Genomic DNA, 13147 nt, shown 5'->3' on the forward strand with positions numbered 1-13147 from the left:
ACGGTTTCGTTATCTGTAAAAATGGGGACCATCTGACCTACGCTTTGGGGACTAAATCGGGCAGCGCAGCGGAAGGTATCGGCACGTAGCAGTTTCTGCAAATGTTAGTTGCTGCTGTTGTTGTCTTTCCTGATCATCGGAATGATAAATCTGAACCTAAAAACTTAACAGGGGCCATTCACCCAAGCTCGTAGAGGACATAAAACACAGAAAGACGGCATGCAGAGGAAGCTATGCGTGAGGACTCCCTCCGTCATCCACAAACTGCTGAAATCACGCAACTTCTATCCCGCGACGCCGAATCATTCCACCCTCGTGTCTGGTGTGGTACGACACGATCGTGCTGCCCAGTGGGTACAAAACGGTGCTCCCTTGCTACGCACAAGCCTTCCTGCATGTTTGCATTCTAGCAACCCGTACATTTTCTGGAACGGTTGTGATGGACACTGAACCCACGGCACCCTTAGAGGCATTCTAGTCTAGGCTTTGAAAAATAAGAAAATGAATGAAAATATCACGTTATCATCGTTTCTTTCCGGCAAAACCTTGACGTGCTCTTATTACTCAGAAATGGGGTACTTAACATAAACCAAAAAAACACTGGCGGGTGGGGGTAGCGTATGGCAAGAAGGGGAGAAAAACTCACCACCGGCAACTGAATACAAAGAGTTCAAGCTCAGCCCGGAATTCTTGGCAATTAAGAAAGTTGGTTTCCATCAGGTGTTGCCCAACGGTTGAGTGGCGGGGGGCGGGGGGGGGGGGTGTTAAGAAAACGAATGCTGTGCTTATAACCTGTATCTTTGCATGTGCCATGGATGTGTTTAAAGGCAGGTAAGGACATACCGAGGGAGGGGAAGTGACTTTCTCCTGGAAGCCAGAGCCAGCAAGGGCACATCCTAGTACAGTAGGCTGTGGTACCATGTGACCTCTTTTCTTCCCCGAGGGGGGACATGCCGTTTTGACTACTATTTAACCACTACGTTGTTTTCAAATGGCATTTGGAGTGTTGAGAGGAAACAACTCTGGGCTCTGACTCTACCAGAGCCTCCTGTTGCCACGGTTGCACGACTTGGGATTTATTTCCCCGCGGGGCTCCCTCAGTCAGGGATAGGGTCCCTGACTCTATCGGGCGACAGCCACTCCCTCGGGCTAGAGTCAGCACCGGGACAGCGCTGCGTGGCAGCACCCTTTAGCTGATGAATGGGGGGCGACCAGTGGGAGACAAGAAAGAGGAATGCTGTGTTCTCTGGGACTTCCTTCAGACCGGGCTCTGGCCACAAGGAGGCTCATCCGTCAGTGGGCCCAGAAAAGGTCAAGGGATTCAGAGCCGATGACGACTCATTCTAAACACAGCTCACCTGTGTGGTTTTTATTATTCAAAGGTCAAAAGCATGACGTATTTGATTTCTGTGACTAGGTATCATTCGGAGAGCATCAGTATGAGGCAGAGGTATTCTGACTCTAAGGAATGGCCTGAAGTTCATCCGCCATAGAAGTCTTAAAGTAAGGAGGTTAACAAAGTTGTCATTTGGCCAGGGAGGAACGTCATTTGAAGGGAGGTGTTCTCCTCATCTTTTGCTACTTAATATAACTCTTTACGCTGACCTAGTAAGTAGTTAAATAACATATTTAATAAACACCTGGTAAAAATTACACTTCCAAACAGGAATAATGCCTCCCAGATCATTTAAGCTTTTATATCGCAACTCTTAACAATTTCACCAATCGCTACTCCTAGGGGTACCCTAGTGTTCGGCTATGAGCCGTCCCCTAAGACATTCTGTTTTGGGGTACAGGCTGGCTGCATACAAGAAAATGAGAAGCCACTGCCGGTCTTGTCTTACAAATCCAACCCTATAAAGCGACGACAGGCGTAACTTCTCCGCACGTCCCCCATTCATGTTTGACATGTAACAAACCATGTGAATTAATGAGATCAGACAGAACCACATTAAGAAAAATATTGAGGTTTAAAAGCAGAACCATTCTATTGTTAACTGGAATCCGAACACTTTCTCATCCCTGGTTTGAACCACAATCTTGTTTTTCTCTCCCAAGTGTGCGAATTCCAGTGTGGAAAATATTAGGTTTCTTAACACAATGACATTTCATATAAAGAGCAGAATTTTTAGAGAGGTTTCTTACAACATTCCTGGAGGCAGGGTAGACCAACACACCAGCCAAAAGACAAACACAGAAAAGGATTTACTTTTTTTCCCCCTTTGATGGAACCATATGGAAGCTAATACTTATGTGCAGACACCATTTAGACCTTGGTCTCAAAAAGGAAAAGCTGAGCATGGCTACTGGGAGAGTATACAGAACAGAAAATCTACGGGAGAAAGCCATCCTGCAGCATCTCTTCTTGGAGCACAGTGGGCTTTTCATGCAGGACCACAAACCACTGGCTACAAGCACACAATTTAACCTCTTGGTTGCTCACTATCATGAGCCAAGTAATCTGCCTTTCACGCGGGTCCGTAGGAGACCCTTACCCCAGTGTCGTGTTCCGCAAACACGTGAAACAGCACAGACTGCCGACGACCTCGGTCTCTGCAGCCAGAAGTCACAGGTTCAAATCCTGACTGTTCTACTCACTGCCTCTAACATGGACCAAGGACTGACCTGTTTCAGCCTCGGTAAAATGGGAATAACCATCATTCCCACCTCCTAGGGTCGCTAGAAGATTGCATCAACCAACGCATGCAAACCATTTTAAACCATTCCCTGGATGTGGCACAGTTCACGAAGGGCCAGTAAGGCTCAAGTGGGAACTGAGGCGCCATCAGCGTGCCCTCTGCACCGCAGGACGGCTCCGAGGGCAGTGCACTGATGGAAGAGCAAAGCGTGGCTGTGCCGGACTTTTGTCATCTCTGGTTCGGCGGGGCCCCATGAAACTGCAGGCTTTGCAGGCGGGCAGATTTGTTTGCTAAACCCGCGGCGGCATTGGGCGGATTGTGCCCACGAGAGCGCCCCCTCCCGGCAGAGCTGAAGGAGCGCGAGCCGCACAAGGACCCGATGTTCGTCTTCGCCTCTTGCGCTCCTGCCCTCCGCACAGGGCAACACAACACACAAGCACAGCGGCGCCCCGGGCAGAGTGAGCGCTCAGCAAGTACCCGCTGAACACACGGCTAAAGGGAAGGACCTGGGGCTCCGCGAACACCCGCAACAGGTGTTAGACCGAACAGATCTAGGCAAGGAAACCTTGACGTCAGACCCACTGCGACCATATTTCTCCAATGCTGGATGGGATTTCCTAAAAGCAATTTTTATCAGCTAGTTAGGGAGATCAGCTGCAAATAAAATTGTCAATACATTGAGATCCAATAACATTCGCATGTTCCTTAAAATATTTGTGAGAACATTTTATGAAAACCCATGACGGTCACTTCCATTTACAATTAAATTTTAAGTGCAAATACTTAAATGAAAAAACGAACCTCCCAAATTACATAAGACAACAAGCACTGTAGTACCTCAAAGAGATTTACTTAGGTTCTAATTTTTCAATGGGTAAAAAAAAAATGCCTTGGAATTTCTAGCAAAGGCAGAGCTAAGCTTTCAGAGAAAGCTTACAGGACTTCTTTAAGGTAAAGAAATACACTGGGACCTATTAAAACCAATTTTTTTGATAATTTATGACAAATTTATAAATTTCCTACATTTTAAAAGTTAAACCCTGAAATTTTATCCTGGCATCTAAATACATCACAGTAACTAAAAATTAATTTGTTTGGGATACAATGAACTAGATACATGCTCAGAACAAAGGACACAGCTGACGCATCATCTCTAAAGGCAAAAAAAAAAATGTATGGAGGAAATATGAAACAGCTTTCACTATAGACGGCGCAAAAACATAACTCCAAGAGCTAATATTAAAACCTAACCCATAAAACGGGAGGGTGGTGAGGGGATGGGCGAAATCGATGAAGGGGACTGAGGTACCAACTGCCAGTTATCGAATAAATAAGTCACAGAGATGGAAAGTACAGCATAGGGAGTACAGTCAACACTGTAATGACAGTGTTCGGTGACCCATGGCAGCGACAATATGCTGGTGACCCTGGCGTAATGTACAGACCTGCCCGATCACCGTGCTGTGCACCTGAAACTAATACAACGTTGTATGGCAACGTTAAATTATATTATAATTTAAAATATATACAACCCATAAAACCTTGAAAGAAAGAAGGTCACACAGCAAAGTTCCCAATCCTCGTTTTGTTTTACCTTGCACCATGAGCATCGGTTCCTTGCCCCCGCCGTGTGCCAGCATCTCCCTGCGATAGCGCTCCCCTGCCGTCCTGGTGGGGGGAGAAGAAGAGACCGTTACAGGCACTGACACGGGCAGCCCGCCCAGCCCCCGGTCACCCGTGTCTTAGTTTCTTTCTCCAAACGACGCCACGCTGACAGAAAAGCCGCCACCACGAGATAGCTCAGCCCTCGGTTTTCCTGCTTCTAAACATCGAATTCCAATTTTTGAATTACTCTAATAAAGTCAAACTAGGTGTGAAATATTTACTGTAAAAGGAGAAGTGTATTTTTAGCTTTGTTTCACAGCAAGCAAGCTCTCTTCAAAGAAAGGATTATTTCGTTTATGGATCATATACTAAGTGGAAGCTATCCTATTCTCCATCGTCTTTGGGATTATCTTAAAGTGAGGTTTTGGAATTATTTACGCTGAGATGAAACAGAGAGAGAAAAAATAAGACTGTGAAATAAAAGCGAAGGAGAAAACGCTGGCAGGAGAGGGTTAATTACACCCGGAGACCTTGGCTTAGGGTAACAGCTAATGGAACAGGAAACTGACTCTTGAGTGTACAGGTGGAAAGGGCAAAGTTCGGAACGGCCCGTCTGTATCTTCTGATGCTCTTTGTCTGCTGGGTTCTGCAGGGAACACCGTCTGTGATGATGCTCGCGGGCAGATTTTGGAGAACTTTTATAGACAGAAATTCTCCAACTTAATGGCACCCGGACACAAGGCTATTTAGAGCTACTTTTGCGTATTATGGAAAATGCAATTCCTTTAATGCCAGATGACTGACACCCATGATGACAGGAGTTACATAAATCATGATGTTTTCATTGCACTATTTCTGGAGCATCTTTGCATACGGGCAATTTTGCAAACGTGGTTTCCAATCAGAATTTCTGATAGCGTCACAGTATCCAACATAGGTTGATGTCAAACACGAAGTGGGTGCTAAGCCAAAGCGTGTCCTGAATTAGGAAACATGGACAGAAGGCTGGGCCCACCCAGGGAGGGGACAGGGTGGCTGAGAGGCCCTGCCTGACCTCTGGCCTGGGGGAGGGGTGTACCTCCTCCTGGCCCCTGGCTTTCTGGTGAGGCATCCAGTCTGGTGATTTTTCTCAGGAGTGGGATCAAAAAGGATCTTTTGACATAGGTAAGAAATTTTCTAGCCTTATGAGTATTTTTACTAGCTTACTTTTACATGTCTATAAAGTGTGGCAAACTACATGTCTAGGCAAGAATGCACACATAAACAAGATATAAATGCAAGAAATATATGTACTTAATAGTATGTGGTCTTCTAGTAAAGTGCAGTTCCTTCAAACAAGGTAATATTTTGCCTGTTTACAGAAATCTCCAGTGAAGAATCCTAATTCCCCGAAATGATTTATTATAGTCAATTTTGGCTTTCGGTCTTTTGAAAATAACAAAATCTGAAAAGCAGACCGAATGTCTGCAGCACGCGAAGGGCAGGAGACAAAAGAACGTGTGGCTACGAAGCTGCAAAACATTTCAACATTCTATGACATCAGACTCAAGTTCCAAAGACTTTGGAACTGAATGTGATTATTAGATGCTAAGAAAATCCCAACCTGCATTAAGCTGCATGAAAAGCTGGACTTGTGCAGGAGACGGGGAGGGGGAGGGGGCTAGGCATCAGCAGCCCTGTTTTATCATCTCACTCCAGTCTGAACCGTGAGGCCTCGGGCAAACCACTTGCCCTCTCCGAGCCTCAGCTTCCTCTCGTAAGAAGTACGTGCTCTGCCAGGACAACCGTGAATGCAAACTAACGCGCCGTACGGAAATTTCAGGGCACTCCGAAAATCCAAGGTGCCGTTCGTCTTCAACCACATGAAAGTGGTGAAGACACCAGTCATCGTCCACGGCTGCCTGGCGGGTATTTGGAGACGCGTCTGTGTGGTGAGGAGACAAGACGTTTTAAACGAGTATGAGAGCAGATCATCATTAGTGGTTTGCTTTCAAGGAAGCACCTTCCAAGGACTCTGAGACCAGAGCTCAACTTCCCCAAGGCTGCGGCCGAGAGGCATCCTGTGGAGGCCCACGGGGGGCACGACGGGATGCTCTTGTACTTCTGATCCTGGGGATGCGGGGCTGCCCAGCCCAGACCCCGCTCTCCGTCCTCTTCCAGCCCGCCGCCACCTCGCACGGCCTGTCTCCACGGCGGGGAAGGGGTTGGGCATCGTACGTCCCTACCTGAAATCCACCTGCCCGGATTCCCTCACTGAATCACTACAGGCTCCCACGGTCACCAGCTAGCCTGAGGCCCGAGACGCAGCCCACAGTCACGTTCGTGAGCCTTCCGCCGAGTCAGCCGCGGATTCTCCCGTCTGAACCACTGCCCATCCTGATGGTGGAAATGGCGAGCAAGGCTACTCGAGAGGGCACCCGGGGGGGCAGGCCGCGGGAAGCGATGTGGGGCAGGGGTTCTGCAGCTACCGACACTAAGTGGCGGTCAGCGGCCCCCATGAAGGGGAGCTGTGGAGGAGCCGTCAGGGGAGCGGGTCCCCTTCTTCAGACTGCCACCGTCTTCCACGGGAAGAAAGCGTTCCAGAGTCGGGCAAAGGGGGAACCTTCCGGAGCAAAGTGGACCCTGGCATCGAGAATCAACGCTTCCAATGGTGCTGCTCCCAAATGACTGAGAGTAGCGAGTCCTTCGTTGGGCAACAAAGAGGAGATCAGGTGTTCCGTGTGACTGACTCCTCGGAAGCCTGTGCTGAAAATAAGGAAGGCCGTCTCAAGTAACAGGAAGCACCGAGCAGTGGGGAACAGACAACGAGACAGGCTGGAACAGCCACGCAAACCCACAGGGGACGCACGGGAACACAGCAGTCTAGGCCCACTTTGGAGGCGCAAAGAGCCCTCACGCAGAGGTCCCTGCGGGCGTGACAGGAGGGCGCCACACCATCGCCGGTGTGTGACAGCCGTGAGTGCTGCGGGGCGAGGTGGAGGCTCGGGGCCCGGCCCCGTCGCGGGCAGCCGGTCGGAAGGGCCTGGCAGTGGCCTGCACTGCGGGGCAAGCGGCTGAGCTTCCTGGCCTGGCTGCAGACGCAGGGGCGTGGCAGATTACTGGTGTCGGAGAAGAATTCCTCCCCCTCGTTACCTGTTAAATGGGTCTCGTCGAAAACACTCCTTCCAGACCATGGAAGCTACCGCCCTGGACATGAGGTAAGAGTAATACTTGGCACCGTAGCCCACGAGGTGGCTGAATCGAAGCTGCCAGGCCTGCCAACACAGAAACAGCACAGGAAATAATTACGTCTTTGTATCTCCAGGTATCACGCACCAGAACACAATGGGAGCACAGGAGGAAATCCGCAAATGTCTGGATTTAAATTTAACCCTCGAGGGCCCCGTCGCTCACCATGTTAACATTTTCCACATTTTATACACTGTGACGGACTGAAGGGTGCCCCCCCGCCCCAAAGTTCGTACGTCGGAGCCCCCACCCCGATGCCGCAGCATGTGACCGTATTTGGAGATAGAGCCTTTCTTTTAAAAGGGTGGCTAAGCTAAAACGGGGCTAATGCGGGGGGATTAGAGTCCTTCTAAGAAGGGAGAGACACCAGGGTGGGCTCAGAGGGAAGACCACGGGAGGACACGGCCAGAAGGCGGTCGTCTGCAAGCCGAGGGGAGGAGCCTTGCGGAAAGCAAACCTGACACGCTGAACCGTTCTGTACAAGTTCGTCACTGCTGGGGCTCAGCTCTGTGACAGACGTGGAAAGCGGGCAGCCCGAGCTCAGCAGGAGAAGTGAGGATCGCGGAGGGGGCTGGGCTCTCACACCCGTCGTGGCCTGCGGATGCCTGGCCATCCACGCCAGAGGGAACCGTGGGTCTGGCTCTGAGTGCCTCCGCGCTTTTTGAGGACAATCGTGTAGCTCTTATAAGAAAGGCCGTGTGAGTTTTCATGGAAGAGTGCTCTCCCACTGGAAAATTCTCTTCCTGCCAATACCGTTCTTTCTTGGGACCTAAAAGCTAAAACACCTACCTCCTGATTGGTCAGTAGGAGGAAGGGTATCCAAGCGCCAACGCATAAACTTACCAGGCCCTACTCACGGTGACATCACGACGACAAAAGCTAGAATTCTAAAAACTGTCCTCAAAAGACGGATTTGTAACTTAAACATGACATCCACTGTCTTCTAATGTATGCTTTAGTTGAACATTAAAACTTTTTGAGGAAAAAAAAAAAACTGCAGCCCACGTATTTTTTAACGATGTAACCAAAAAACTAAGCCTTGTTCATGACTGACAGATGGATATGTTATACTTTCGTTCGTAATTTTTCAACAAAGGCATAATTGATATATTACAGAAGTTTTAGGTATACAACATAATGATTTGCTATTTGTATATATTGTGAAATGATCACCACGGTAAAGCCTAGAAGCCTGTTTTTTTTTTTTTTAAACTAAGATAGTCATTAACAAATCTTCTAATTCCCTGGAAAATAAAGTATAAACTGTAATCCTTACCACAAACCTATAAGCTAGATAAGCAAATTCTACCTGATTGAGAACAAACATTGAGAACACAGACGGTTCCTTGATCACAGTGTGTGGCAAATTTTCGAACATCGTCTAAGTCTTGTAGCTAGCTACTCCACAGGGGCTTATGATGAGGTCCCAGTGCTAGTTATTCTCTGGGCGTGTCCGACACTTTCAGACAAACAGTTTGCCTGGATTGGGCAAAGGAGCTGTTACAAAAGAGGGTGTGCTAACGTGACATTGTCAGCTATGCTTCGATGTTTTAGGAGCACTTAAAAAAAGGAAGAGCACAAATAAATGGAAAATGGCAAATGGGAAAAAAAAAGGAAGGTACGCTGAGGCGTCCCAACTCATTTTGAACGTGAGGATATCATGGCAGAGAGAAACAACTACCCTCCGTATCCACTCTCCCCATTTTCCAAAATGGCTATGCTTGGAAGTAAAGTGAGCACCTTGTGAGTCACGTTCTTAAAGGAAACAGGAAACAGATGTGCCCCTTGCTCCTGAGGTCTGTCACGTCGGGCCATCTGTGAAGGTGAGCCCCCGGCGAGGGGGAGCTGCAAGCCGGGAGCGTGGTTTCGGACTCCACGTGGCCACCGCCAGCACCGGGTGGGTGCGTTCACGAGGCTGCTGTCTGGGGTCTGTTACAGTCACCGGACCTGGATCCTTCCTAACTTCACCATGACAACATGAAGGGCAGCTGGACTGAGGCCCAAAGGCTCAACTGTGGCCTCGCCCCAGATGGGAGAAAGTGACTGCACACTGTCCAGTCAACAGGTACCCTCAGGGGGACGTGGGGGACATGGAAAACTCAGACAGGCTACCTTTCGCATCCCGTTTCTGTGCAAGGGGTATTGAAATTGAAGGCAAATTGTCAAGGACCATCTATGGGTCAAAATCCATTACGATAAACTTTGAGTGACTAAAGTTTGAGTCAAAGGGTTAGGTCTTTCAGAGTTGAATTATAACCCATACAGTTCTGGATACTCTGTCTTATTAAAAAAGGGGAGGGTCTATGTCAATTTTTGTGGTATGCTGGCATCTTAATGGGCCGCTGGTCATCTTTCTCACATGAAGCCGCCGGGATGCGATGATATCTTTCGTAACGGAGTACGGCCTGCTGTTTTAATCTGGCTCTTATGCGATGGATTATATAAGCCTTTCTCAAGGTGGAAGTCTCGAGATCAGAAGCACACAATTTAAGGTGCCCCGTCTGAAGCTTCTTCTCGGTGATCTGCCGTAACTAGTTCGGTAGCCTTTGTAATGCAGGGCCAAGTTTAATTTTGTTTAGATTCCAGCTGGATACGCTTTCGTGTTGCCTTGAATGCAGGCCTACTTCCATAAAGGCATTTGATTTGAGCCAAGGGATTTCTAAGTTCGTTCACGTTATCAGCTCATAACTGAGTCCTCACATAAACAGAGTAATAAAAATCAGACCTTTCGGAAGTGTAGAAAGAGACATCGGGATGCGTGCAATCCCAATGCGTGCAATTCCTGAGCTGTCATGGTGTCTGCTGAACAGCAACACGCCCGCCGGGATGCAGATGCTCTGGCACAACGCACACCTCGTCGCGTCTTGTCCTTTAATTACAGGCTTCTCATACCCAAACATTTCACACGCCAAAGAAATTGCACCCACCCGCCACCTTTCATCAGAGGCCTGCACGTTTATGGTAGACTAAGACCTAGGGTTCCACTGCTGTTTGACCACAAATAGTGAATTCCTGCTGATTCAACCTCATATTAAGACCTTATTATAATTTCACTCATTCACCAGGAAAAGGAAAAGGCAGCATTTCATTTTAAGCTCAGGAGTTAACGATATGACTCTCCCTTTGAAGTCGAATGTTTCATGTCCTAAGGGACAAGGTCAGATGGACAGAAGTTTCTACCCTTCCTTTGAAGTGTAATGTGCGGATCCGGTCTTAAAAACCAAGGGCACCAACCCCTTCGCTGCTTCTCTTTTATTCTGTGCAGACCTTCTTCTAACCCTGCCCCTGTCCCACGGCTTGGTTATGACAAACCTCTTGGTCAGACACGCCCAGGGATCCCACATAAAAGACAGGGACGTGGAGCAGGTGAAGAGTGAGTGTTCCAGGAACTCTGTGGAAACCGCCACTTGCTTTAGAACTCACGGAAGCGGGGCCCTTTGAGGCTTCTCATTCGCTGTAGCTCCTTCCTAACAGCGCGACTTTCCTCCGTCGGTGTTAGAGACCGGACCGGAAGGCCAGGAACAGAAACAACAAAGCATCTGGTGACCTACTATCTATCTCAGTTTCGAACCCAAAAGAGGGGCTAGTGCAGAGTAAGCACTCATCAACTACACGTTAAATGTTCAATGATTGAACTAATGATCACCTCTTAAAAATTTTTTTTAATATTTATTTTTGAGAGACAGAGTATGAGGGGGGGAGGGGCAGAAAGCGAGGGAGACACAGAATCCGAAGCAGGCTCCAGGCTCCGAGCTGTCCGCACAGAGCCGACGTGGGGCTCGAACTCACAAACCTCGAGATCATGACCTGACTGGAAGTCGGACGCTTAACCAACAGAGCCCCCCCCCCCACCGGCACCCCTCATTTCTCTTAATTGTACTCTCAGCACACCATTTCTTCATTTCTAGCTATATGTGTATAAACGTATTTAGCTAAAATTTATTTTAAAACAATCTTTATCGGTGACATTTGAAGTTGCATGAGCACAGGAGCGACACCCACGGCCTCCTTGATGTATGCCGTACGAACCGAGATTTCCTTCAGAGCAAAGACCACAGTGCTGTGTCTACATCTGGGCTCAGCATGGCATGGGGACCATGAAAGGAAATCAACAGCTGTCTGCTGGTTGGCTGACTGGCTGGCTGAACGGATGGACAGATGGACAGATGCTAAAGGCTTCGTTTAGGATGACGCTCAATGTTCCTGAAAAATTAGCCTTTGATTTCAAGGAGGAGGCGAGGAACAACATTTATATCATAAACAAGAGGGTATCACAGAGCTAAAAGCAAATGTTGGATCTCATGCTATTAATAGTAGGTTTTTTTTTTGTTTTTTTTTTTTAATTTTTTTTTACGTTTATTTATTTTTGAGACAGAGAAAGAGCATGAACGGGGGAGGGTCAGAGAGAGGGAGACACAGAATCTGAAACAGGCTCCAGGCTCTGAGCTGTCAGCACAGAGCCCGACGCGGGGCTTGAACCCACGGACCGCGAGATCATGACCTGAGCCGAAGTCGGCCACTTAACCGACTGAGCCACCCAGGCGCCCCAATAGTAGGTTTTTTTAACTACATTTTTTTTTTTACTATTATCTGAAAAATGACATAAGATTTTTGAGGCTAATTTCGACACCCGATCTCCAGGTCTGGACTCTGTGTAGTGTTTTGTCTTCACGGACAGACCATTCTGACATTTCACATGAGGCACAATCTTGCTGGTTTGTGGAGGAGCTCTTGGGGTATCGAATCTGTGCCATCCCAAAGTGTTTATTTGGCCGCCACGGAAAGCAGAAGGACATATTTTCCCATCTGCCTTCTCATGTTTATATTCTCTCTTAACGTATGCATACGTATACATTTTCCATGAATCAATGTAGACGAGTTTTTCTGGTTTGATAAAAACTCCCCATGGACACTTTACCAGAAGCTGAGAAATGACAGTTGCAAACAAACTAGAATTCTCCATTTGAAATACAAAGGGATTTAAATTTTTTTTTAGTCTTTCTTTATCTTAGAGAGAGAGACAGAGCGCGAGCAGGGAGGGGGCAGAAAAACAGGGAGACGCGGGATCCGAAGCAGGCTCCAGGCTCTAAGGTATCAGCACGGAGCCCGACGCGGGCTCAGACCCACGAACCGTGAGATCATGACCTGAGCTGAAGTCAGACGCTTCACTGACTGAGCCACCCAGGAGCCCCAACATGAGGTGATTTTATTTTTATTTTTTTAATTTTTTTAATTTTTAATTTTTATTCTTACTTTTTAGGTATTTCAGCTATACGAGGTGATTTTAAATGAAACACAGCTATCGTGCTTGACACACCCCCAGGTAGTCCCTATGTTCCCGTTCATGCCTTAGGGAAACCTCCTCCCCTTGAGTGTGGGCAGGACGGGTGCCTTGCTTCTAACCAACAGACTATGGCAACGGCAATGGGATGTCACCCTCATCGTGAGTTGTGTTAGACACGGTGTCTCGTCTGATGAGCAGACTCTAGAAACTCTCCGTGGTGGCCTGAGGAACTCAGCGGCTATGTTGGGGAAGCCCATCCGGCAGGAAGCCAGGTGAAGCCTCTAGGATCTGGGAGGAAGGATTTCAGACACAGGGGCGGCCTCTCGGGCAGCACGGTGTCCTACAGTTGACGGCAAGAAGTTGGGGCCCTGGGTCCCACCACTGCAAAGAC

General features: G+C 48.1%; 1 protein-coding gene across 3 annotated transcripts in view; it reads right to left on the reverse strand.

Annotated features, from left to right (window-relative positions):
• Positions 1–13147, reverse strand: part of LOC115508859 (mitochondrial intermediate peptidase) — a 156738-nt gene that overhangs the window by 21667 nt on the left and 121924 nt on the right. The window contains exons 17-18 of one of the 3 annotated variants that reach the window (XM_030307882.1): positions 7377–7498; positions 4234–4307 (exon numbers count right to left, since the gene is read on the reverse strand). In XM_030307882.1, the coding sequence (XP_030163742.1) occupies positions 4234–4307; positions 7377–7498 (196 nt within the window). The other 2 variants (XM_030307892.1, XM_030307874.1) reach the window with 2 other exon arrangements.

Source organism: Lynx canadensis, chromosome A1 (genome assembly GCF_007474595.2).
Source record: "Lynx canadensis isolate LIC74 chromosome A1, mLynCan4.pri.v2, whole genome shotgun sequence".
NCBI lineage: Eukaryota > Metazoa > Chordata > Mammalia > Carnivora > Felidae > Lynx > Lynx canadensis.